The sequence below is a fragment of the Schistocerca nitens genome, chromosome 3, assembly GCF_023898315.1.
Source record: "Schistocerca nitens isolate TAMUIC-IGC-003100 chromosome 3, iqSchNite1.1, whole genome shotgun sequence".
Classification (NCBI taxonomy): domain Eukaryota; kingdom Metazoa; phylum Arthropoda; class Insecta; order Orthoptera; family Acrididae; genus Schistocerca; species Schistocerca nitens.
The window spans coordinates 48335467-48363371 of NC_064616.1; the positions used below are offsets into that span (position 1 = coordinate 48335467).

The 27905-nt window shown below is 42.3% G+C and overlaps 1 protein-coding gene across 1 annotated transcript in view; it reads left to right on the forward strand.

The window, feature by feature from the left end:
- LOC126248415 (structural maintenance of chromosomes protein 4-like) overlaps positions 1 to 27905 on the forward strand; it is a 164507-nt gene that overhangs the window by 110597 nt on the left and 26005 nt on the right. Inside the window, exons 11-12 of the mRNA XM_049949380.1 lie at positions 19795 to 20030; positions 20597 to 20723. Of these exons, the coding sequence (XP_049805337.1) occupies positions 19795 to 20030; positions 20597 to 20723 (363 nt within the window). The remainder of the gene's footprint in view (positions 1 to 19794; positions 20031 to 20596; positions 20724 to 27905) is intronic.

Here is a 27905-nt window from a genome sequence, read left to right on the forward strand (position 1 = left end):
ACTCAGCTACAACATGAGTTTTACATTCAGTCCTTTCCGGTGGATTTCTTTAAAAGAAGTTGCTTGCCAATTATTCCATAAACAATTCAAAATATGCCATGCAGATTTCTTCACAAAGGCCGAGACTTGACACTCATTTATCTCTCCAACTAATTCCTTCACAAAGCTCAAATTTTCCAATCTGTCCGTAAATGCATCTGATTTCATGGCGATATAAAACAATTACACATAGCTTTTTTGGTAACATTCAACATGACTTGTGCATCAGACAGTGAGAGTACGACTGCCTCCATGCCATTGCTCACAGCACATATAGTACTTATGGTCCCCTCTTGGGTTTGACCTCCTTTTTTCCAAATTTCCGTTGTTAGTGCGTGCCATTTGGGGAAGGACACCTTATGAGGTGTTTTCCTATTGGTCCATCATGCACCACCATCTTGCATGTTACCTCTTGTCGTGTGGCGGGATTTACGCCCAACGTCTCCTGGGTTGCCTCCTTCTCGCCTTGTGCACAATACCATTCTTAGCACCCACGACAACTGTGGACCCTTTAGACACCTAAAATCCAGCACGGTAGCCAGTCCGTTGTGGTGGGGTCGTCATGTACCCTCTTGGTGGTAGCCCCCTGACCACGCAGGGATCGCACTACAGATGCCAGAGCTGTTTCCTCCCCATGCATGCCAAGGAGTATGTGCCCATCTTGTCTGGGGCACGGGGACTCCGGGCAACGGGATATCGGCCAGGTACCCGTCGCTTTGGCTGGGTGGCGCCCTTGGGGAGAGCCCTCGTTCGGAGTAGGTGGCATCTGGGCGGATGTGGCGCAATGAAGCGCAATAAATCACACCAAGCTGGTGGTCGCACGGCCACCAGCGTCTCTAAGCGAGGTAGAGTAGAATTTGACGCTGCACAGTATGACCCTCAGACGTTCCCCTCGTTGGCTGCGCCATGGGAGGGCCGTAGATCTAGTGCCAAGCGGGAGCCTTACGTACCGCAATACCTTGTCTGCAGCAGGACTGATGGTGACTCCTTTCTTATGACGAAGCCTCTGTTTTTTGTGGAACACCTGGAGGATAAGTTTGGGGAAGTGGCGGGGTTGTCTAAAATGAGGAATGGGTCCATCCTCCTCAAGACGTCCTCCCCAGCCCAGTCACGAGCGTTGCTCTTGTGTGATAAGCTGGGTGACGTCCCTGTAACCGTCACTCCCCACAGTAGCCTAAATATGGTCCAGGGGATTATTTACCATCGTGACCTATTGTTACAATCCGATGACGAGCTGAGAGCCGACTTAGAACGACGTGGAGTGCATTTTGTCCGTCGTGTCCATCGAGGACCCAAAACTAACAGGGTGGCCACCGGTGCCTTTATCTTGGCCTTCGAAGGTGATGTCTTGCCCGAGAAGGTCAAGGTGATGGTTTACCGTTGCGATGTCAAACCATACGTCCCTCCCCCGATGCGGTGCTTCCAGTGCTGGAAGTTTGGGCATATGTCCTCCCGTTGCCCATCCAGCGCTACATGTCGAGATTGCGGACGCCCTTCTCATCCAGATTCTCCATGTGCGCCTCCGCCTGTATGTGTCAACTGTGGGGAGCACCACTCTCCATGCTCGCCGGATTGCCCCGTTCTTCATAAGGAGCGGAAGATCATGGAATTTAAGACCCTGGACCGGCTTACTTATCGAGAGGCAAAAGTGAAATATGAACGGTTGTATCCTGCTTCCATTCGAACTTCTTATGCTGCAGCCACGTTATCGTCGCCCACGCGAGCGACGGTTGTCGCCTCATCTGTGCCGCCTTCAGTGGGCCCTCGGGGCCGTGCATCTCTGTCTGCCCCCCTCGTGCCTGGGGGCAAGCCTTCCTCTGTTGCCCCCTTAGCTGTTGGGGGCAAACCCTCTTCTGTCGCTCCCCCCACTCTTACTTCGGGAGTGACATCTCCTCCAAAACCGGGGGGCTCGATCCCTCCCCCTCCTCCTCCACCGGCGTTGCCTCTGCCGGTTCCTCTCCAGCGGAAGGGGTCCCTCGGGGCTCTGCCTTCCTCCGTTTCTTCTCCTACCCAGCCGGATGTCAGCCAGTGGCTGAAGGTTCCGCCACCTGCTGGTCGTAGGGCTTCTGCGTCGTCGTCAGCCTCTGATGCTCCCTCAGAGAAGCTCTCCCAGCCCTCTCACCCTAAGGGCCGACGTGAGAAGAAGGAACAGGATGTGTCCAAGAAGAAGGACGTTCCGGCGGTTTCAGTACCGCCTGCTGTCCATAGTCCTGGCTCCGGGGATGAGGTGGAGATCTCGCATCTGCCGCGGATCTCGCCCTCACGGAACCCTTGGGGGCCTTTCCTATGGACACAGCTGACTCTCCCCCGGTGGCGGCAGTTGACTCTGAGGCGCCGTCTGCCTCTTAGTCGCCTTCACGCCCTCCCAGTCCCTTCCTGCTTCCATTCTCCAGTGGAACTGCGGCGGTTATTTCCGCCACCTGCCTGAGCTCCGGATGCTTCTGAGTGATTCCCCTGTTCTCTGCATTGCTCTGCAGGAAACTTGGTTTCCTGCAATGCGGATCCCCGCCCTTCGCGGTTATCGGGGATACTATAAGAACCGTGTTGCCTGTCACCGAGCATCGGGTGGAGTTTGCCTCTTTGTTCACCACTCTGTCTGTAGCTCGCCAGTACCCCTTCAGACGCCTTTAGAGGCAGTCGCTGCCAGGGTTGAGCTCTCGCCGGCTATTACAGTTTGCTCTGTTTACGTTCCTCTGGATGGGGAGCTCCCCCAGCATGTCTTGGCTGCACTGCTGGCTCAACTCCCGCCACCTTTGCTGCTTCTGGGCGATTTCAATGCCCACAACCCTCTATGGGGTGGGACTGTCTCCGATGACCGCGGTCGGGCCGTAGAGCATGTGTTGGCTCAGCTCGACCTTAGCCTCCTGAACACCGGTGCTCCCACACATTTCAGTGTGGCCCACGGCTCGTTCTCGGCCATCGATCTCTCTCTTTGCAGCCCCGGCCTTGTCCCATCTCTCCACTGGAGAGTGCATCCTGACCTGTGTGGTAGTGACCATTTTCCCATCTATTTGTCACTGCCCCAGTGTCATTCTTCTGGGCGCCTGCCCCGCTGGGCTCTCCACAGGGCTGACTGGCCAGCTTTTACTTCCGCGGCAACCATTGCGTGTCCCCCACAGGGTGACATTGACGAGGTGGTCCGTGTCTTCACCACGTCAATCATTTCGGCGGGCGAGGCTTGTATCCCCCGCTCTTCTGGACTCCCTCGGAAGAAGGCTGTACCCTGGTGGTCGCCGGAGATTGCTGAGGCTATTCGTGACCGTAGGCGGGCTCTCCAGCGTCATAGGCGGCACCCGTCTCTAGAGACCCTCATCGCCTTTAAGCGGCTCCGTGCCTTCGCCCGTCATCTTATTGCACGGCGTAAGCAGGAGTACTGGGAGAGGTACGTCTCATCCCTGGGCTCCCATGTCTCCCCCTCGCTCGTGTGGTCCCGGATCCGGCGGATTTATGGATACCAGACCCCTATGGGTGTACCTGGGCTCTCCTTGGACGGCGCTGTCTGCACGGACGCTGCCGTCATTGCTGAACAGCTTGCCGCGCACTTTGCGAAGAGCTCTGCGACTGCCTCTTATCCCCCCGCCTTTCGCTCTCTAAAGGAGCGCGCCGAGCGGACGCCGTTATCCTTCCACACGCGTCGTTCTGAACAATACAATGCTCCTTTCAGCGAGAGGGAATTCCTCGCTGCCCTCGCCGATTGCCCTGATACAGCACCAGGACCAGACTGCATCCACGCGCAGATGCTGAAGCATCTCTCCAGGGACTACCAGGGACACATTCTCGCGGTATTTAACCGCATTTGGAGCGAAGGCGTGTTCCCGTCGCAATGGCGAGAGGGTGTTATTGTCCCCATCTTGAAGCCCGGTGCGGACCCACTGGCGGTGGACAGCTATCGTCCCATTACCCTCACCAACGTTTTGTGCAAATTGCTCGAACGTATGGTGGGGCGGCGTTTGTGTTGGGTCCTTGAGTCGCGTGGTCTCCTCGCTCCATCCCAGGGTGGCTTCCGTCGGGGCCGGTCTGCCACGGACAATTTGGTGCGGCTGGAATCTGCTATCCGTACGGCCTTTGCCCGACGTCAGCATCTTGTTGCTGTATTTTTTGATCTGCGGAAGGTGTATGACACCACATGGAGGCATCACATTCTTGCCACATTGCATGCCTGGGGTCTTCGTGGTCGGCTCCCGGCTTTTCTTCAAACCTTTCTCTTGCACCGCTCTTTCCGGGTGCAAGTGGGTGCCGTCTCTAGTTCATCTTATATACAGGAAAATGGGGTCCCACAGGGCTCGGTGTTGAGCGTGTCCTTATTTCTAGTGGCCATTAATGGTCTGGCTGCGGCCGTGGGGTCGTCGGTGTCTCCTTCCTTGTATGCCGACGACTTCTGCATCTCATTTAGCTCCACAACTACGGGAGTCGCCGAACGCAGGCTGCAGGTAGCCGTTCGGAAGGCAGCATCATGGGCGCTGACTCACGGTTTTCAGTTCTCTGCAGCCAAGACTCGAGTTATGCACTTCTGCCGGCGTCGGACGGTCCACCCTCATCCTGAACTTTACCTCGACGGCCACCTGCTTGAAGTGGTGGACACTTGCCGCTTCTTGGGACTCGTGTTTGATTCCCGGCTCACATGGGTTCCTCATATTACTCAGCTGAAGCGAAAGTGCTGGTGGCACCTCAACGCCCTCCGCTGCCTCAGCCACACATCGTGGGGTGCGGATCGCTGCATGCTGTTGCAATTATATAGAGCCCTCGTGCAGTCCAGGCTTGATTACGGGAGCCTGGCCTATGGGTCTGCATCCCCCTCAGTGTTGAAGTTGTTAGACACCATCCATCACTGTGGGGTTCGGCTTGCAACTGGCGCATTTCGTACGAGCCCCGTGGATAGTCTACTGGTCGAGGCCGGGGTTCCCCCGCTGCGGATTCGCCGCCATCGACTGCTCGCCGACTATGCTGTCCACGTTCATTGCTCGCCAGCCCATCCCAATCGTCGCCTGCTTTTCCCTGTCACGGTCCTCCATCTGCCCGAACGGCGACCTCGGTCTGGGCTTTCCATAGCTGTCCGCGTAAAGTCCCTGCTGTCCGAACTGGGGTCATTCCCTCTTCTGCCTCACTTTCAGGTCCATGCACCTACGCCTCCCTGGTGTTTGCCCCGGCCGGCCGTCCGTCTGGACTTGGCACAGGGACCCAAGGACTCGGTTCCGCCTGTAGCCCTCCGTCGCCGTTTTCTTACGCTCCTCGCCTCATTTCTGGGCTGCGAGCCTGTCTACACTGATGGTTCCCTGGTTGATGGTCGCACTGCCTACGCTTTTGCTCACGCTGGCCATGTTGAACAGCGCTCCTTGCCAGCTGGCTGTAGTGTTTTTACTGCAGAGCTGGTGGCCATCTTGCGCGCTCTTGAGCATATGCGTTCCTGCTCAGGTATGTCCATCGTCATCTGCAGTGACTCCCTGAGCAGCCTCCAGGCCATCGACCGCTGCTATCCCTCTTCTCCTCTGGTGTCCTCTATTCGGGAGTCTGTTTCCACCATTACCCGCTCTGGTCGTTCGGTGGTTTTTGTTTGGACGCCAGGTCACGTTGGCATCCCGGGGAACGAACGTGTAGACAGGCTGGCCAAAGGGGCGATAGACGCCCCAGCTTTGGAGATCGGCCTTACGGCTCGCGACCAGCAGCTGGTCTTGCGCCGAAAGGTGCATGGGATGTGGGCTGCTGAGTGGCGCGGCATGACAGCCCCGAATAAACTGCGGGCTGTCAAGGAGACGACCGATGTGTGGCGTTCCTCCCTGTGGGCTTCTCGCAGGGACTCGGTAGTCCTGTGTCGGCTGCGCATCGGCCATACATGCCTGACGCACGGCCATCTGTTGCGTCAGGAGGATCCCCCCCTGTGTCGGTGTGGGTCCCGGCTGACGGTCGGCCACATTTTGCTGGAGTGTCCTCGACTCCGCACACTCCGGCAATCCTTTACTCTCCCGGGCACTTTGGCTTTGGTTTTATCCGACGATGCCTCCATGGCTGACAATGTTTTACATTTTATCCGTGGTAGTCCTTTTTATGGTTTGATTTAGGGAGGTCCTGCACCTTTCCCTTTCTGTGTCTTTTGTCCTTGTGTCTGTTGCTGTTCTGGTGTGCCGTCAGATGGTTGACTCTTTCCCTTTTTTGTTCTCGTGGTCAGTCAACCAGTCTCCGGCCGTCTGCCTTTCTTCTGTTCTTTCTGTCTGGTGTTTCTCTGTCCTGTTCTTGTCTGTAGTGTTTGTTGCTGCATTTGTGTTCTTTTAGCGCCTGGGGGGACGTCTCTTCCCCATTTGGTTTTTACCTGCTCCGTAGATTTTTGGCTCGCCTGATTTTGGAATGGGGGACTGATGACCTTAGCTGTTTAGTCCCCCTTAAACATCCCAATAACCACCACCACCACATATAGTACTTGATAGAGTGCGGGAAAGACTTCACTCTGATTGGTTGATCAAGCGAACAGCCAATCAGATCAGTCTTTCAAGATCACATTAGCCCCTAAACTGTTTTATTCCAGTCAACATTCACAGATGTATTTACATCACTTTATGCTGCAAATAGTAATAAAATATTCAACCAAACCAAACCAAACCAAACCAAATGAAAACTAATCTTGAAATAACTGTAGAAAAAAATTACTGTTCAAATAACTATTGTGGTTGCCTTCTTACAAAAACAAAAACACTTGGACATACGTCATCAGCAAGTAAGGGGAATACAGCTTTTGTTGCAACAGCTTGTTGCACACTTTCCCTTGACCAAGTAACATAATGTTTAATAGGAGATAATATTGAATCTACATATGTCCCACATACACACTTTCATTTATTTACACAACAAAACAAATAGTTATTAAGCGAATATCAATTCTTACTGAATTCTCTATTAAGAGAACGAAAAATAATTCACATTTCCTATATATAACACAGAAAAAGAGAAAACAATTTCAGAAAATCGCTAAAATTACTTATGTCCTCTTCGGTAGCTTTGAAGCACATCTTACATACTACTATATACAAAGAATACCTATTTCACAGAAAGTCCTTATATAAATTTACTAAAAAATTCCCTTGCCCTCATCTGTGTTGTAGCAAAGTCCTCGCACATATCCCATTTATAAAAATTTACTATATTGTGGTTTGCAGACTGAAAATACTTTATGCCAGCTTCTGTGGCTTAAGCAATACACATTACACACATCTTATATAACGAATATTCATCATTTTTGGTATACAGAATTACCAAAAGTCCTTGTAAAAAATTTGAACATGACTCATGCCACCTCTGTGGCTCTGTACATCTCATACACCATATTCCAGACAAATATAAAAAGTCCTTATAGAGGATTACTGAACCTATTAGCTCATTACTATGGATCTTCATTACACATAACTGAACCTAACTCCAGCCAACTTCGTGGCTCTCACAACACCTCTAATAAAAGCCAGTTACTGTGGCCCTTCATCATCTCATGATCCAACTTACAAAATATATATATATCTGCTTGTGAGATGTCTGCTTGTGTCTGTATATGTGTGGATGGATATGTGTGTGTGTGCGAGTGTATACCCGTCCTTTTTTCCCCCTAAGGTAAGTCTTTCCGCTCCCGGGATTGGAATGACTCCTTACCCTCTCCCCTAAAACCCACATCCTTTTGTCTTTCCCTCTCCTTCCCTCTTTCCTGATGAGGCAACAGTTTGTTGCGAAAGCTTGAATTTTGTGTGTGTGCGTTTGTGTTTGTTTGTGTGTCTATCGACCTGCCAGCACTTTTGTTCGGTAAGTCACATCATCTCAGGCCAACATTTGTGGCTCTTCATTACCATAAAATAAATATATATTTTTATGATCACTTCTGTGGTTCTTCATTATTACCTATACCAAAATACTTATTAAACAGACATTATATACAACAGGTCCTTACAGAAACTACTAAGCATAACCCAAGCCAACTTCTATAGCTCTCAAATTCATCAAACACAACTTCATTCAAGAACTACTGACAATATTAAATACACTTAAGTCCACCTCTCTGTGGCTTTCAAGTCATCTCATTTACATTTATGTTAGTTTTGGTCACTATCTTAGTTCACTATTAGAACAAATGTGTCAATGTAGGTTTGTGTTGTTTGGTTGAAAAACAGCTCTGCTGATCACCTAAGCCATGGATAGGAGGGAGGAGCATTGTTGCCTCAGTCATATCATCACTCAACAAGTCCGTAACGAGATGGTATTATTACGAGTCCATACAGGGGCCTGGACAAGAATGGAAGACCATATAACATATAAGGACGCTGTCAATGGCTTAACCAAGAAACAGTGCTGGAAATTGGTTTTGCTTCTTCCTCGAGCCAGGGAAAAATGCAGGAAGCATTGTTGCCTCAGTGTTCACATCACTCAACAGGTCCGTAACCCGTTGGTAGTGCTAAGTGGCAATACAAGGAACTGCAGTGGGTAGATAGAAAAGTGTTCCTTCTGCACTCCCAAAGGAGGGGGGGAGGGGCTAGCAAGGATGCATAGATTAAAGAGACAGGTAGGTGACCAGTTTACAAAAACCAAAACTGAAGGAATAAACCAATCACCTGGGCACTCAGCAGGTGCTAACCACAATGTTCAAGACACACAGCCCTGGAGGAATAAGACAGGACAGAGAACTGGGTAGTAATCCAGTGTAGTTACTATGGTTTTAGACTTCTTTCTGAATTTATCTCTTTAAATCAATAATTTTTCTTAATCCAAATAGTTTATGTGGCTTCACATACGCCAGTCTATAGGCATTAGCATGCGGTTTCTCTATAACTATTAAAGGGTACTACATATTCATTTGTAAATTTTTTAGTTTCAGCCATAAATTTCTTAGATTTTTCCTAAATCTTTACTATCACTAGGTCACCAAATTGAAAGTTTGTTGGACCAGCTCTCACATCATGTCTCCTTTTTATTTCCAATGCGTTTTTTTCTAATATTGGCATGAGCTACCTTCTTCTCTTCTTCCGTAGCCAATTCTGTAATTTTAGGGAATTCCACTAAATAAAAAGGAGATTATTAGGTCTAATTCCCCCCATTAATTCTACTGGTGCTAAACCCGTGGCTTCGTGTTTCAAATTGTTAAGCACCTCCTCAAAATATTCCAAGTAGCTAGCCCAGGCAGAGTGTTTCTTATGACAGTATGTTCTACAGAGATGATTAAGTTCTTTCATGATTCTTTCACACATGTTACCCTGTAGAAAATAGGCCGAAATTTTAATGTGTTCCACATTTTTCTTCTTTAAACATTTCTCAAAATGCTTAGAAATAAATTGAGGCCCATTATCTAACAAAATTGCTTTTGGAACCCCAATGTTTACAAAATAGTCCTTTTCCAATTTACTCACTATTACCTTAGCACTGGCCTTTTTAATCGGATAAAATTTTACATACTTAGTAAAACCATCTACCAGTACAAACACCTACTCACAACCTCCTGTCGAGACTGGCAAAGGGCCAAAAAGATCCACTGCTGCTAAATCTAATTTGTTTTGAGGTTCGACAGAGTACATCTGTCCTTGCACAATTCTGTTGTTTGCTTGTACCTTTTGACATTGGTCACAGTATTCTAGCCTCTTTTGCATTCGACGCCACATGTTATCAAAAATCACCACTTCACCAATTTGGCAATAAATTTATGGGCTCCGTAATGCCCATACTTCCCATGTATAAAATCAATTAACAAATCCACATGTTTGGAGAAGTAAATGTGCCAGTTCTCCTCACTGTTCTTTCTCCTTCTGAAAAGTATATCTTTGTGCACCTCGTAATATTCGGCTATCTTTCGAAAGTCAGGGTGAACTATCCTGCTTTTTGCTAATTTCAAATTACCATCCTGGCTTTGCTCCCATCTAAGATTCTTGAAGATGTGCTTAATCACTCCCTCTTCCTGCAGCTGAATTCCTGCCAGCAAAATTTCATCACAATTCCTGTTTCTTAATGGATCCACCCCCTGTTCCTTTTCCATTACACTTCTAGAATAGAATAGAATAGAATATTTTTATTTGCCTTTCAGTATTTTTCATACAGTTGACTTATTGGCTAGATTATGCATCTGCCACAATGTTTTCAGAACCATTTATATACTTCATCTCATAGTCAAACTGCTGTAAGTACATAGACCAACACCTCAGTCTGCTATGCTTAAGCTGACAAAGTATCTAAATATGTTAGAGCATTATGGTCTGTTAGAATCATAACTTTGTCCTAAAAGATATTGCTCGAATTTCTGCTAACCGGAAATAATGGCTAATGCTTCCAGTTCCGAAATGCTATAATTTTTCTCCAATTGTTGCAACAATTGACTTGCAAAGGCGATTGTTTTTTTGACTGGTTCTTCACCAACCATTTTGATTTGGAACAATTCCACCCCCAGACCATAACCACAAGCATCTGATCCTAAAAAAAAAGGTTTTGAAAACTCAAGATGGTTCAAATTCTGATTGTTCACCAGTGCTTCTTTAAGTTTTTGGAAAGCTGTTTGACACTCCTGGGGTCCACTTATAAGGCACATTCTTCTTCAAAGGTTCCCTCAGACACGGTTCATTAAATAACTGACCTGGTACAAATTTTCGGTAAAATCCGAAAAGGCCAAACATACTCTTTAGCTCTTTATGTGTACTTAGGGCTGCATAATCTCTAATAGGCTTTAACTTCCCTGGATTGGGCATAATCTCTTCACCACTAACTATATGTCCCAGGAATTTAATTTCTTTCTTCACAAATTTGGTTTTGTCTAATTTCAGTTTCATTCCCCCTATTTTAATTGCCTCTAATACCTTGTCTAACAATATGCAATGCTCTTCCCAAGTGGGAGTCAAAACTAATACGTCATCCACACAAACAGTTATCTGCCTTAATAACTTATCACCTAAGACCTGGGGCGTTGCCCTAACAAAAGCACACACACTGATGTTCAACCCAAAGGGCACTACCTTGTACTGGTAACATCGTCCTTCAACCAGGAACACTGTGTACTTTCTGGATTCTTTAGCCAAAGGTAAATTCCAGTAACCACAAGTTACATCCATAGAAGTAAAAAAAATTTGCTTCTTTAAATTTTTGTAATAATTCTTCTATGTTTTCAGGTCTATCACTTTCTGGTAAGATAATTTTATGTAATACCCTCACATCCCAAACTAGCCTAATTGAGCCATCCTTCTTAGGTACTAGAACCTATGGGTTATTGTAGACACTAATTGCTTTTTTAATTATCTCCCATTCGAGCATGTTCTGTATCAAATCACGAATAGCTTCCTTATGTACTTCTGGAACAGCGAAGGGTCTTCAGAAAAAAATGTGTATATTCTTTCACAGTTAAATAGCATTCATAGTTCCAAACTAATCTGGGCTGGTCCAAAAATACTTCACATTGCCTGTTTAAAATATGCCTCAGATCTTGTCTTTGTACGTTAGTCAAATCAGTTAGTTCCTCTAATTTTACATTGATTCTGATTCTGACATTCTCTAGCTCAGAGGATCTACTTCCTTCCATTTACCATATTCATTATAACCTTCAATCACCACAGCGGTCCTACAGTATCAGAGTATCACTTACTTCATTATTCACACTATGTCTTTTACTACAAACATTATAGTTACCTGTTTTCCATTTACCCTAATCATTGCATCATTGGTTCCAAAATTAACCCACCCTTGGTATTTATTCAAGAAATTGGACCTACTAACATTTCCACACTGAGTCCATTGATAATTAAAAAATTCAATTTGATCTGTATCCCACCTACAGTGATTGGTAACAATATTTCTTGCTTAACTACTTTCTTGCTTTTACCTGTGGCCACCACAATTTTTAACCCACTCACAAGCATTATCACTATTTGTTTACTTTTTGGAAGAGCATTCACAAAATTCTGTGGCAATGTGCAAACTTCTGATCCAGTATCTATCAAACAAGGAACCTTTTCTTCAAATACAGTTATTTCTACTATAGATTGTCCCACGTATTCACTTCTGATTACAGACTTAGGTTCTTCCAATAAATCTTGCACTACTTCGCACCTGTCAAAGCCTACACCTTCTGTGGAAAGTACATTTAACTTAACTGGCCCCTTCTTTCACTTCATTATTTGTGGTGGCTTTTACTATCTGTTCCACTATAGACAAATCAAAACATTTCCCTAACATCTCAACCTCCACAATAATCTTTGTTTCTGCAACCCTATCCAAGGTGTCATCAAAACTATCTAAATAATTTACTACTTCTTCCTCTTCTGTCCCTTCATCCTCACTCTCCGAAATAACTTGATTCAGTCTATTAACAACATCCTCTTGTATCCCCATAGGGTCACTTCCACCGTCTACACGTAGTTTCACATTGGTTTCGCAGTGCTGATTCACTCCCACCTCCTGACCTGAGTCTTTACTTCCTCTATCAAGTTCCTTCTCAGCATGGTTCCTGCGATTTTTACTAAAATTTTCCATTACACAAAATGCTACTTCCTTTTCTAAAGAAATAAATTGCTTCTCAGTGTCACTCTCCTCTGCCATTCTTATTTCATTAACATTACTTTCAATACATTATTTAGTAGGTGCCTTCTTTACAAAGGGTTTAGTCTATACGGTTGCAGTCTGCAAACACTAGCGTCATCACAGATCGCTACGCGTTTCCCTGTCATGCGATGTCATTGCCTCTGACATTTCTATTACCTGATAGGTGATGCTCGTCCATTACGTCATCGACTCGTAGCTGATTGCAATCAGAATACTGTACTCTGTCATTGAACCTACTTCCAGCAGCACAACCTCTTCCTCTGTACCAACCCCGGTATCCATTACCTCTTTGTATGCCTATTTTATTTACATTGACTTCTGTCATTGGGTCTCATGGGAGGCCTACATTCTCTTCTATTATTTTCCTCCTCTTTCAAAATGTTCTCTACACTTTCTAAAGGTTTTCTACTCTTCTTAAATAATAGATAAACCTATCAATATCATCTCGAGGAGCTGAAATGATATTATTCCGCCAATATAATGGCAACATATTCTCTATGCCCATAATGATCTGCTCTGTTTCTACCTTTGCATTTAAATATGACAAGGTAGTCACCCACTTTTGTGCAAACCTTTTGATGCTATCTTTCTTTGGGTCATATTTTTTCCCAAACTAAAATTTGTTTAAAACTTCCATCTGCTTTCTCTTTCCCCAATATTCTTCGAAAAAAGCCTGTTTGAAATCCCCTAAACTGTCATACTTATCAGAAGCCAACTTCACCCATATTCTAGCTTCCCCCATTAAGTTTGACATAATGAAACCAATCTTTTGCTTGTCTTCCACACTTTAGGCAACACATCTTTGAAATCACTCCAAAACTATTTTGGATGTACATTCTTATTTGGCTCAAATTTAAAATATTGGTGCTGCATCACATAGGCAATTTCAGTAGATTCCACAAAACCATTAAACACTACACACACACTATTGTTGTTAGCTTTCTGTTCAACCATTGTTAGTCTACCTTCATGGTTACATGGCTGCCCATTTACCTCAGTACTAAACTGATTAATGTTAGTTTCTGTATTAGTAATTTTATTAGACATTTGCACATCAACCTTCATACACACATTTCCTTCCTTAATTTTACTTGCTAAGACAATGTGACAATCTTCACTGCATTTTTCTACATTCTAAATATGTTCATAAACTTCATCTAATTCAGGATTTACTCTTTTCTCTAACTTAACACTATCCTCAGAAACTTGCCTTATCTGTGACGTTAGTTCTCTTTCCACTGTTACAATTGCAGCATTACATTCTTGCCTCACCTGATTAATGTCAGTTTTAGTGTTATTACCAAACAAAGTCAGGTCATTTTTCCTTGAATCCCTCAAATTCGAAATTTTATTTTCCATTTTGGATTCCATTTTGACCACTTCATATGTAATTTGTTTATCTCAGAACTTAGTGAAGTTTTTATATCTGACTCCATTTTTGTTGTTTTTGTATCAATGTCATTACCCATTTTATTCACTTTATCATCAATATCAGAACTCGACGATGTTTTAATTTTCAGAATCCAAACCATTCATCTTACTATCAATATCCAATTCCATTTTACACATATTAGCATTTATTTGTCCCATATGTTGCAAGATACTTGCCAACATATCTGACACATTGTCCTTCTGCTTCCTAGCAGCTGACATTGGCTCCTGCTTTATTTCTTTAACATTGCCAGGTGTAAATGGGACACTAGGTTCCAATATATTGTACTCACTAACTGGTCCATAATTAGCATACATTGAATCTGTCAAACTGCTGCTCGTATTAGCTTGTGACATATCAAAACTGAAACCAGTACTCATGGAATCATTTTCAGCTTTAACTCTTTCCAAACCTACCTCCAGTTTCTCATCTACAATTTCCTGATTGTTTTCAGCTGTTCTGCTTAGTTTCTTAGCACATGCACACAGATAATAAAGTAGAACACTACATATCTTTCATCTCATCTGGTTGACTGCATGCCAAGATGAAACTGCGTATCCATCTGCCAAGCTCTGCTCCAATCAAGTACAGTTACCAGGCCCCTGCTGCATAAATGGCCGCCAACTGCACCGGATGCTGGTCACTGCAGTATAACGACCCCTGGTGATCTTCAGCTTTCAGCACGTCATCTGCTACTGCATACCGTCAGTTGTTCTCACTGCAGTAGAAATAACGCCTCTCTTTGCTAAGTGGTCACCGACATACTCTGCCACCTCATTTCAATGGCTGCCAATTCTTGATGCACGTTCATTAGCACATGTGTCTATTGTCCTAATATACACTACTGGCCATTAAAATTGCTACACCAAGAAGAAATGCAGATGATAAACGGGTATTCATTGGACAAATATATTATACTAGAACTGACATGTGATTACATTTTTACGCAATTTGGATGCATAGATCCTGAGAAATCAGTACCCAGAACAACCACCTCTGGCCATAATAACAGCCTTGATATGCCTAGGCATTGAGTCAAACAGAGCTTGGATGGTGTGTACAGGTACAGCTGCCCATTAGCTTCAACACGATACCACAGATCATCAAGAGTAGTGACTGGCGTATTGTGATGAGCCAGTTGCTTGGCCACCATTGACCTTTTCAATTGGTGAGAGATCTGCAGAATGTGCTGGCCAGGGCAGCAGTCAAACATTTTCTGTATCCAGAAAGGCCCGTACAGGACCTGAACATGCGGTCGTGCATTATCCTGCTGAAATGTAGGGTTTTGCAGGGATCGAATGAAGGGTAGAGTCACAGGTCGTAATGTATCTGAAATGTAACATCCACTGTTCAAAGTGTCGTCAATGCAAACAAGAGGTGACTGAGACCTGTAACCAATGACACCCCATACAATCATGCCGGGCGATACGCCAGTATGGCGATGACGAATACACGCTCCCAATGTGCGTTCATCGCGAAGTCACCAAACACAGATGCGACCATCATGATGCTGTAAACAGAACATGGATTCATCCAAAAAAATTGTGTTTTGCAATTTGTGCACACAGGTTCATCCTTGAGTACACCGTCACAGGCACTCCTGTCTGTGATGCAGCATCAAGGGTAACCGCAGCCATGGTCTCTGAGCTGAAAGTCCATGCTGTTGCAAATGTTGTCAAGCTGTTCATGCAGATGGTTGTTGTCTTGCAAACATCCCCATCTGTTGACTCGGGGATTGAGACGTGGCTGCACGATCCATTACAGCCATGCGGATAAGATGCCTGTCATCTCAACTGCTAGTGATACGAGGCCGTTGGGATCCAGCACGGCATTCCGTATTACCCTCCAGAACCCACCGATTCCATATTCTGCTAACAGTCATTGGATCTCGACCATCGCGAGCAGCAATGTCGCGATAAGGTAAACCACAATCACGATAGGCTACAATCCGACCTTTATCAAAGTCTGAAACGTGATGGTACGCATTTCTCCTCCTTACATGAGGCATCACAACAACGTTTCACCAGGCAACGCCGGTCAACTGCTGTTTGTGTATGAGAAATTGGTTGGAAACTTTCCTCATGTCAGCACGTTGAAGGTGTCGCCACCGGCACCCACCTCGTGTGAATGCTCTGAAAAGCTAATCATTTGCATATCATAGCATCTTTTTCCTCTCAGTTAAATTTCGCGTCTGTAGCACGTCATCTTCATGGTGTAGCAATTTTAATAGCCAGTAGTGTAGTTCCTTTTTCACTCGCATGTCAAACATTTCAACAAGTTCATTTAACACTGCTGCTTTTATATACAGTACCTACTCTTCCAAACTCTATATTGTAATTCCTGGCCGATAAAGCACCAATTGCAGCATTGCTTGGTTAAAATTCATGTAACTGCTTACTGCTTCTTTTGTCATACTGTCAACCACAAAAGTCCCACCTACCTCAGTATAGCGTCTGGTCACCAACCCACTTCTCTGCAATGTAGATACTTTTCTGGCCATGTTAAAAGCAGCGTTGATGAAAAACATCATCAATACTTATGTTAGCACAGTCTGCATTAACTCTGTAGCGAAATGTCATGTAAATATGTTATAAAAATTTTCGGGTGGAGGGTGATTGTTTCATCTCTTAGAAAAATGTAAAAATTAGGCAAATAGTTCTTTATTTGCTTTAGATGCCAAATTAAATAGGTGCCATCAGCCCACATTTAAAACTAACAGCTAATATCACTGTCCGCATCTCACAGCTCATACCCTCTAGTACTCACACAAGTCAGCCAGAAATGTACCAAAGTCCAACTTGAATTATTATGAAATTTTCACAGTTTATACTCAGCTACAACATAAGTTTTACATTTGGTCTTTTTCAGTGAATTTCTTTAAAAGAAGTTGCTCGCCAGCTATTCCGTAAATGATTACAAAATATGCCATGCAGAATTCTTCACAAAGGCCGATACTTGACACACATTTATCTCTCCAACTAATTCCTTCAAAAAGCTCAAATTTTCACGATCTGTCTGTAAATGCATCTGCTTTCACAGCGATATAAAATGAACACATCATCATTTTACATATAACTTTTTCGGTAACATTCAGCATGACCTGCACATCCAACAGCGAGACTACGACTGCCTCCATGCTGTTGCTCACAAGCACATATACTACTTGATAGAGTGCGGGAAAGACTTCACTCTGATTGGTTGATCAAATTAACAGACAATCAGATCAATCTTTCAAGATCATATTAGCACCTAAACTGTTTTACTCCAATCAACATTCACAGGTGCATTTACATCATTTTATGCTGCAAATAGTAATTAAATGTTCAACCAAACCAAACCAAACGATAACTAATCTTGAATTAACTTTAGATAAAAACTTTACTCTTCAAATAACTATTGTGGCAGCCTTCTTACAAAAACAAGCACACTTGGACATACGTCATCAGCAAGTAAGGGGAATTACAGCTTTTGTTGCAACAGCTTGTTGCACACTTTCCCTTGACCAAGTAACATGATGTTTAACAGGAGATAATATTGAATCTTTACATATGTCCCACATACACACTCTCAGTAATTTACACAACAAAATAAATAGTTATTAAATGAATATCAATTCCTACTGAATTCTCTATTACAAAAATGAAAAATAATTCATGTTATTTAAGTATAAAAATTCAAACATGCTGTCCTAACATTTTGTAAACTCTAGTTATGATTCCAACTGATAGCAAAGGACAAACTGTTATGCATACCAACTTACTTTAATCTTACTAGTGCCGATTTTTGGTATTTTGGATAATTTTCTCTAACTTTGAAAGCATCCCAGCGAGAAAGCTGACATTTTGCAACCAGCTTTTTTTTTAATAACAAAAGACTAAATAAATTTTTTTTCGAAATTGAATAAGATTTAGTATTGTTTATTTAATTTCTTAAGGGTTTGAATAGTTTGAATATTCTGTCTCTGGAACTGACACAAGTGGTGCTTCCCATGGTTGTGTTAGCAACAGGTGTGAGTGAATCACACCGAGATACAAGCAGCGGTCACCGCAACCAACTGCAAAGCTATGAGCCCGTACTGCAAGGTAGTTTACTTCAATAAAATGCTATTGTGGTTTGACTCGTGATGTTACAAGCTCAAATCCAAAGGACCCCAATCAACTCTGGAAACATTGCTGCAGATTGCAAGCTCTTCTTGCACCCTGTGGCTGAGGCCAGCATCACCACCTCCACCAGCTGCCTGTATGAACTGAGGATCACCTCAGTACCATGCAACAGGCATTGTTTGCGCTGGCATGAGCCACAACTTGCAGATGACTGCACCCTGTATGCTCGATAGCCACTGGCAAGGCTGGTTCCACATCTCAGATGAGGCACCCCACAGACATACTGAGTGAACATTCACTTTCTTTCCAGCCCTGAATCCTATCTGCCTAAGAGGCTCCATTACGAGCCTAACATTGGAGCTCCTAATAACCAGTAAACCCTTCCCCTGTGAGCCTGCTTGGACCCTGCTGAAGGAGCATCCGCCTGTCCACTCACAGGATGAATGGGCAAGGCCAGGTGGCCAGTCTCCACATTGGTCCTCTGCCTTGAGCAACGTGAACATGTTACCACCTGCCAATCACCTTGCTGTGAGGGCAGATTCACCTTATGTGCACTAGGAGGTGCCTCGGAAGCAGAGCCTGAGGGCAAAAGAAGTGATACTAGAGGTGTCCCATGTGATGCACCAGATTCTCTGCCCCTGTTGCAACCTGAAGGAGCAGCCCGAACGTGACTGACCGTAGCCAGCAGCACGTTCAACTGTTCGCAAACTGTGGCCAGCAACTCCTGCATCCATTTGCAGGATGTACATTCTCCTAATTGGTAGGTAGGTATGTTTCTGGACTTTACATTAACAAACTCCAAGTTTGGTAGCAATAGCGTCCAGCTGGAAACTAAACATCACTGCCACTCCTATTATGGCCAGTAACAACAATGTTTTATGTCACTTGGCCCCGCCCTCAGTCCTTTTTTGGGTGAGGACTTCTGCAGTAGCAATCTGACCTGTGTAAACCCACTGACATTGCAGTCTTTAGGAGCATGTATCAAGCTTGCTGCCCCTGCTAAGATGTGCCTTTTCATGGCCATCTTTTACTGTGAGGCTGTACGACAGTGTCTAGGTGGTGGATGGTATTACCAGTTAATTCTCTGAAGTAAAAGTTCTCCCCTGTAACAACTGCTCAGAGTGTCTGCAATTTTCAGGGCTCCAGTGCTACTGTTTAGCTACAGTAACCTAAAAACTACCACCTTTGTCTGCTCTGTCCATTGTATCTCTGATTTCCTATTTTGCAGTGGCCTTGATGACTCCAGTAACCTTAATCTAATACAGACACACTTATTCTTAATCAGTCATCTCTTTCTGTAATTTTACAAAACACACTAACAAACAACTATCTTGCAAACTATCTTGATCTTTAAAATCAGTGTTAATCAGTAATTCCAATACATATGACAACACCTAATACATACATTGCAGATTAAATTCTTTCTTAGAAATAAATGCTGGAATTTGGGAACTTGATTTGTTAAACTGTACAATTTTTTTGTGTGTTTCTGAGTGGCTCTGCTGCTAAACATCATAAAGCACAGTACACTGACACAAAAGTATTTTTGTATACATGGTAAATATTTCATAACACTTGCTGAATTAACATTTCTGTAGAGAATTCATTTACAGTATATTTGCAATGAAATGTGCAAGAGCTGTCAGTATTCTTTGTCCTAATTTGTATTTGTGATTTTTACAGGTGAAATGACAGGTGGTGGCCATACTGTGAAAAAAGGTCTAATGAGTCAAAAAGTACCTGAAGCTCCAGTTACTCAGAAAACTGTGGAGGACCTTGGAAAAAAGATGCAAGAATGCCAGAAAAAACTTGAACAGTTTGCTAAGAAAATTCATGAGATTGACCAAAAAATGTGTTTCCTTACACCAGAGATAAATAATATGAAAACCAAAACACAAAAGTTGGAAACTGAAATTATGGTAAGGTGTTTTCAGGCATGCTGTATCAGAGGTAATATCCTGAGTTAGTCTTACTTCTCTTTGAAATTGTCTCCATGTCCTACTTTTGCCCATTTCTAAAATAAAACATCTCATCCTGAATGTCTAGATTTGAGAACAGTCATTTTATACACTTTGTAATGAATCAGAGATGTCCCATTATTTTGATTAGAGTGCATATGAGGAGATGATGTAATAAATGTTTCTCTTACAAGTTTGTCTCATGATTTTCACACATTGATCTTACAGCTATTTTGAACAGTATATAAATTCTGAATCAGTCTCTTGGGAAAGACACAGATATCAAAGCCCTGCTGATTAATACTGTTAAGGTGTATAGATAAACCTTTCAAAAATTTTACTTGCATTTTCATTAGGATAAAATTAACTTTTTTTACTTGGTTTTGTGTAACTTTACTTGATTCCAAATTTATCATGAAATAGCAAAATGTCCATTTTTTTATAATCTGATATTTTTGCATAAATATTTTATTCACATATTTGCTATTCATGAACAGTTTCTTGCCACTTAAGAAAATTATTTTCAGACACTTCAGAGAGAATACCCAAAACTTGAGCATGAAGTAAAGAATCAGGAAAAGAGAGTGTTAGAAGTTATAGTTGATCCAGCAAAAGTTGCAGCTCTCACATTGGTCTTGGAGAAAGCCAAAAAAGGTATGTTAAGTCATTCACAAAAGTTGTGAAGAAGTTATGTTTATATCAGCAAGAGTTTTAGAACAGAGCAGGACTCCAGTAAAATCTGTGTAAAGAATATGACAAAATGTAACTTGACAAAAATTTAAATATGAGGCATATTTCAGTCATCTCATTTCTGTACTCACTGCAGCTAATAGACATCTTGTCATACTGAGTGAGGTGGTGCAGTGGTTAGGACACTGAACAATCGTCCATCTTCAGCTGCTAATTCAACAATTCACTCTCTATGAAAGTATTTTAGTCCCTATAGCTACAAGCATGCCTGATCTTATCAGCAGTGTCACTATAGAGATAGTGACTAGCAATCATATCATCATAGTGACTATGACCACTGAAGTTCATAAATCCATCAAAAAAGCTAGGAGAGTTTTCATTCTGGGAAGAGCTGATAACATTGTTAACATTCTACTTAAACAATGAATGGACATAATTTAGTTCAAATATGGTGGATGTAGAGGAATTTTGGATGAAGGTTAAACTGTTTGCAAACCATGCTCTTGAGAAGGATGTGCAAAGTAAGGGTATTGAGGATGGAAGAGACTACTGTGGTTGAATTACAAAATTCAGGGATTGGTGAGGAAGCAAAGATTGTTGCATTCTCAGGTCAAAAAAGAATGCAGAAATAATAATAAGATTGATGTCAAAGCATATAATTTCCACCATCGTGGCTTAGTGAAGGATCTTGCTGGGAACCTGAGAAAATTCTTGACCCACATGAAATGACTAAGTGGATTGAAGGACTCTATCCAGTCACTCATTGACCAATCTGATGTGGCTAAAAAAGACAGCAAAAGAAAAACTGAAGTTTTAAATTTTTAAACTTTTTTCTAAGATGCCTCTGAAAAATTTGTAGTTATTACAATAATCTGCAAAAATATATCACCACCATACAGTCAGGCTGGCTCTAATGTTAAAGACAAATATTTTTTTTTAAGTTCATTAAGCTAACTGGACACTTAGCACTTACAAATTTCAACCTAATTCACCAATTAAATCTGAAAATTGTTCAGGTGAACTGCATGTTGTATCAGTTGCATGAGGCTGTGGATCAATTGGAAATGTTACATACCGCCAAGATCAACATGCCCATTGATGCAATATGAACCAAGTTTGTCATTAACAAACTGAAACAGTCACTGGAAGCAACTTGTGTATACAGTACCAATGACAGATCACAATGAGTGCTAATCAGTTAACACTGATAAGTCTGGGAATTTTTTCCAGATACTTTTATTTATTTATTTATTTTGATCCAACATCAACTGATTACAAAAAAAGGTTGTTTTTTTCCAGTCTTCTGGATAAGTCAGATTCTTACTTACTAGGGTTACATATTATTGGCTGGCACTTTTATCTACACAACTTTTTCTAAATTTAGTTGAGAGAACAGAGTTACATATATATGGACTATACATTAAAAAATGTGTTATGGCCATACTTAGATTAAGGAATCTACAGTTTGTAGCACAGCATTCATATCTGACATTCAAATATATACAGTTTGTGACACAGTCTAAGATCTGAGATTACAAATATTTTTAGATAGATGGTCTTCCATCATATGAGTGTACTAAATCTAGAAACTCATCTATTGAATATACAGGATTGTTTAGGAGCCATAATTTTAATTTCATTTTTAGTTTTGGAATGGGCAATTTGGAGATATTAGGATGGAAGCAATTCAGTAGTTTTATGCCTACATAGTGAGGGATTTTCTCATAAAGTGTTGTTCTATGAGAGATGATGTGGGGTCTCTCTCTACCTCTAGTGTTGTGATCGTGTATTTCTTTATTAAGTGTTTTGTTACTTTTTACTGCCATAATGATTATCTTCAGCACATAAAGTTCCTTCTTTTGTAAGATAAGTACACTTTACATATTACCTTTACTGCTGGATCCCCATACTTCTATCCCATAACTTAGATGGGATTCAAATAGTGCAAAATATATTTACCTCAGAGTGGTGGTGCTACAAAAAGGTGTCAGTGTTTTTAGGACATATATGGTAGTACACAGCTTTTTGCAAATACCATTCACATGATCAGACCAGTTTAACTCTGCATCAAGTGTCAAGCCAAGAAATTTGGCCGAGTATTGTTTATTAATGTATTTGTCACCCATTAAGATTTGGTTTTCATGAGTTTTTTGCCTCCCAAGATCAAATTCAATATAGACAGATTTATTTGTGTTTAATTTTATGTACCTCAGCAGGAAAGTAACTTCTCTGAACAAAGCTGTTATTCTTCCTCTTTCAAGTACGTATGTGCCTTTACTGATTTTAGAGACCATTGTAATGGTTTATGAACCAAAGAAATTAAAAATGATTTCAATATAAACTTTTAGTGTTTGTAACTTAGGTCCCAAAGTTTAAATATTCTGCTAACTTAGAGGAGTAGTAGTTAACAACCCCAGCCAGGTTCATATAATTTCCATGGAAATACTTTTTGTTTCTAGCACTGTGGTTGTGAATTTCACAGTATAAACAGACTTCACTTTTATTATTAATCGCGAACACTATTCATCAGTAAATGAATTGCCACATAAGCGCAAAAAGCATGAAGTCCCTGAAAAAACTTTTTCAAAATACTTCGCAATTACCTTTACATAATACTCCTACTGCAAATGTCTGTAGAATAAATACATTTTTTTTATTTTAACTGCATTTCCCTAGAAGATTATGCTACAGGGCAGCAGTGAGTGTGGACACATCTAAAGCATACTAGCAATATTGTATGTAGGTCAACACATTGTGAGAGATTTCAAAGTACAAAGTGGGCATAACTAAATTTCCTGATGTAAACTACATAAAAACAGGAGTCCAGAGACATACTATGTGTGATTTAATTTTTATCAATCCAGAAACTACAACTTCTTTCTGATGATCTTGTGTATATACAGGGTGGCGATTATTGAACTATATGAAAACTCAACATACATTGGTTACAAACTATGGTGTGCACACACTTTATTCATCATGTAAACATCACTACAGATGTTCAGATTTAGGTTATGACATGATCCATATGCCTCCCATCATTGGCGATAATGTGACATTAATCCTGCACGACCTGCTGAAGTGTCAGAATATCAATGCCTTCAATGACCTTCTGAATAGATGTTTTCAGCTCAGAAATGGTTTTGGGGTTATTTCTGTACACTTTATCTTTAATAATGCCCCACAAAAAGGAGTTGCATATGTTCAGATCTGAAGGATATTGCAGCCAATCAAGGCCCATGCCAGTGGCCTTTGGATACCCCAGAGCCAAAATTCGGTCCCCAAAGTGCTCCTCCAGGATATCAAACACTCCTGTTTTGATGGGGTCAAGATTCATCTTGCATGAACCACATCTTGTCAAAATCAGGGTCACTTTGGATAACGGGGATGAAATCATCTTCCAAAACCTTCATGTGCCATTCAGTAGTCACCACGCCATCAAGGAATATCATATCAGTTTTTCTGTGACTGGACATTGTACAACATACAGGCAACTGTTGAGGATAAAGAGACTTCTTGATTATTAAATGTGGACTCTGTCCCCCAAATGCACCAATTTTACATTTTGATAATCCCCTCCAAATTAAAGTGGGCTTCATCACTAAACCAAACCATACCAATTCCCATCATGCCCCATGGCCAACGGTGAAGTTTGAAAATCCTACTGCAAAGCATTCCAAAGTTATGGTGATTTTATTGTGTATAGTTCAAGACCAACCCGTTGCACAAGTCGTGGGAGATGGGCAACGGCTTGAAGTACGGGATTGCCCTCAGAAGCTAGGTACAGTGGGGACTGTGTGTGCCGTGGGACTGCTATGGTAGCTGTGAAGGTCCTACAGGAATCCTGAAAAGTGATGGCTAACGGGGCTCTGGTGAAGCTATGATAGGCCTATCAAGCCAGTAGTGGAATGTGATTTCTGATTCAAAAAATTGAATGAACCTCGGAAAGGACGGACTGAATTGACAACAAACTGTCTATAAACAAGGACTAAGATTTGGGACATTAAATATAGAAACATTGACTGGAAAGGTGGAGCAGATGGTAGACATGATGGAGAGAAGGAAGTTAGATCTATTGGGGTTAGCTGAAATGAGATGGAAAAGAGAAGGAAGAAGAGAACTGAGGAAAGGCTACTGACTGTACTGGAGTGGAAATGAGGAGGGAAGGAGAAATGGAGTTGGAATAGTAGTAAGAGATGGATTAAAAGAGGAAGTGAAGAGAATAAATGATAGGATGATGAAGACCAAAATATCACTTGAGGGGACAACCATAGATGTAATACAAGTGTATGCACCACAGGTGGGTTGCACTTCTGAGGAGAAGCAAGAGTTTGAAGAGGAAACGTAGAAGCAGAGGGGAATGAAGAATATGATAGTAATGGGGGATTTAAACACACATGTTGGAAGAGGAAGACAAGGCTGCAAAAGTGTACTTGAACCAGAGGGTTGGGGCTGCCGAAATGAGGAAGGTGAAAGACTGTTGGAGTTCTGTCAAAGGAACGGCTTGCTGGTTGGGAACTCTTTGTTCAGGAAAAGAGAGAGCCACAAAATTACCTGGTACAGTCAAGACTTAAAGAGAAAGTCAGTAGCTGATTACTTCCTGTACGAAAGTGAGATGAATAGGAACATCATTGACATTAAGGTAATACCATCAGAGGCCTTGAATAGTGATCACCATTTGCTGGTAATGAACCTGAGAGGGACTTAGGATAATAAAGGAACAGGAAAGCAGGAAAGACATATAAGAGTATGGAAGTAGGAGGAAGAAAGCAGGCTACAGTATCTGCAAGTAGTAGAGTAAAGCATTCCAAAGGATGAACCAAAAATGGTAGAAGAGGAATGGGGTAGATTCAAGGGAGCATTAGTAAGTGTGGCAGAAGCAATATGTGGGAGGACAAGCAACAAAAGAGATGGAAAGAAATACCCTGGTGGAATGATAAAACAAAGGATATAGTACAGAAGAAGAATGGAGCTTTTAGGGTATGGTTCCATAAGAGAACAGTTGAGTCAAGAGAAGAGTATGAGGCAATAAAGAAAGAAGCAAAACGAGTGGTGGTGGAGGAAAGAAGAAAGTGAGTGGAAGAGTGGATCAGAATGATGGAGGAGGATGGTGAAGGTTAAAAAAAAGGTGTTATATGGGATGATTAACAGTAAGAGGAAGAATGGTACTACAGATTATGCTCAAAAGGTGAACAAAAGCGGACAAAATGTAGAGAAAAAGGAGGAACTCAAGAATATGTGGAAGGAGTATTTTGAAGAACTCCTGAACCCGAATAAAGACCTGGATGAGGAGGAACAAGCCAATGAGAAAAAATAGGAGGAACAGAAAATAGAAAAAGACCTTACGTGGGGGGGAAGCGTAAGAGGCATTGGGCAATTTGAATGGAGGGAAGTCACCAGCTCTGGATGAGGTAAGTGTACAGATGGTGAGAGCAGCAGGAGAGGTGGGGATACAATGGCTATATTGAGTAATGAAAATTGTGTGGAGACAGAATATGATCCCAGAAGACCTGAAGAAGGAATAATTGTTCGGATCTTTAAGAAGGAAAATACAGAAAAGAGAGCAAGAGCTATCGGGGGATAACATTGATTCGGGCGAAAGAAACAATGAGAGAAGAGCAACATGACTTAAGAACATGAAAGTCCACATTGGATCTAATTTTTGCTTTGAGACAACTGCAGGAACAGCGCTATGAATATGGAATAGATCTGCTAATGACCTTCCTGGACATTGAAAAAGCATATGATAGTGTACATAGAAGCAAAGTGTGGAAAGCCCTGGGTAACAGAGGAGAAGCAAAACAGATTATTTGGAGGATAAGAGAAATGTACCATGGAAGTTTGTGCTGTGTGAAAGTTGGAGGAGAGAGATCAGCTTGGATTGAACAGAAGAATGGCTTGAGGCAGGGAAGTGCACTTTCACCATTATTCTTCATTATAGTGATGGATGATATAATGAGTACAGTAGCACAAGTAATTGGTGAAGGAAAGATGAAAGCTATGGTGTTTGCAGGTGATCTGATGATTTGGGGGAATAAGGAGGAGGAAGTACAAGAGCAGTTGGACATATTGGAACAAACAGTACAAGAATATGGTATGAAATGTAGTATAAGAAAGAGTGAGATGGTTATCACAGCAAGAAAGGAGGAGAGAGGAACAACTGGAATAACAGTTGGTGGGGAATGATTGAGGAGAATGGAGAGTTTAAAGTACCTAGGAAGCTTGATACAGGAAGATGGAAAAAAATGACAGAGAAATAAATGAGTGGGGGAGAAAATCGGAAACATTTCAGAAGAGTGTCAGTAGCCTGATATGGAGCAATGACGTACTCCAAATCAGTAAAGAGGTTATATACTGGTCATACTATGTCCCGATCCAGACATATTCATCAGAAACCTGGGTTATGAAAGGAAGAGAGAAAAGTAAAGTACAAGCTAGTGAGATGAAATTCTTGAGAAACGGTATTGGAGTGACAGAGACAGGCAGGTTAAGGAATGAGAAGATTAGAGAGGTGGAACCATTACAGGAGGAGACAGAGAAATCAAGCCTGAGATGGTATGGACACGTTAAGAGAGTGGAAGAGAAGAGGATACCCAGGAGGATACACGAGATGAAACTGGAAGGAAAGAGACCAAGAGAAGACTGAGAGACAGATGGCTGAAAGGAGTAGAGTAATGCATTCAGAGCAAAGGAAAAGACTGGACCAAGGTGAAGAGATGGTGGCAAGACAGATGATGATGGAGATGCCTATGTTCCATACAGTCCTGGCCAGAGGATGGAAACTGTCCAAGATGATGATGATGATGATGATGATGATGATGATGATGATGATGAAATAACTTCAAGAAAATATGCTGGCTTTACATACTATAATACAGTTCTTAACTGTTTCATTAATTAAACTGTAATATGTTCACAAATCACATCTCTCAACTGACTTGCCTAATATATTATTAATCTTTCTACTAAACACTGTGAAAGGGACTAGTAAAGAACAGCACTATAATACTGCTCAGTTAAAAAAGCTATTTGTTCATGTTAAATTGAGGTTTATTAACAATGCAGTAGAGATAAAAGCAACTTTCTCATCAATGTTACATGCACTTGGTGCAGTTTGAGCTAGCTTTACAAAATAGTGTACTCTCA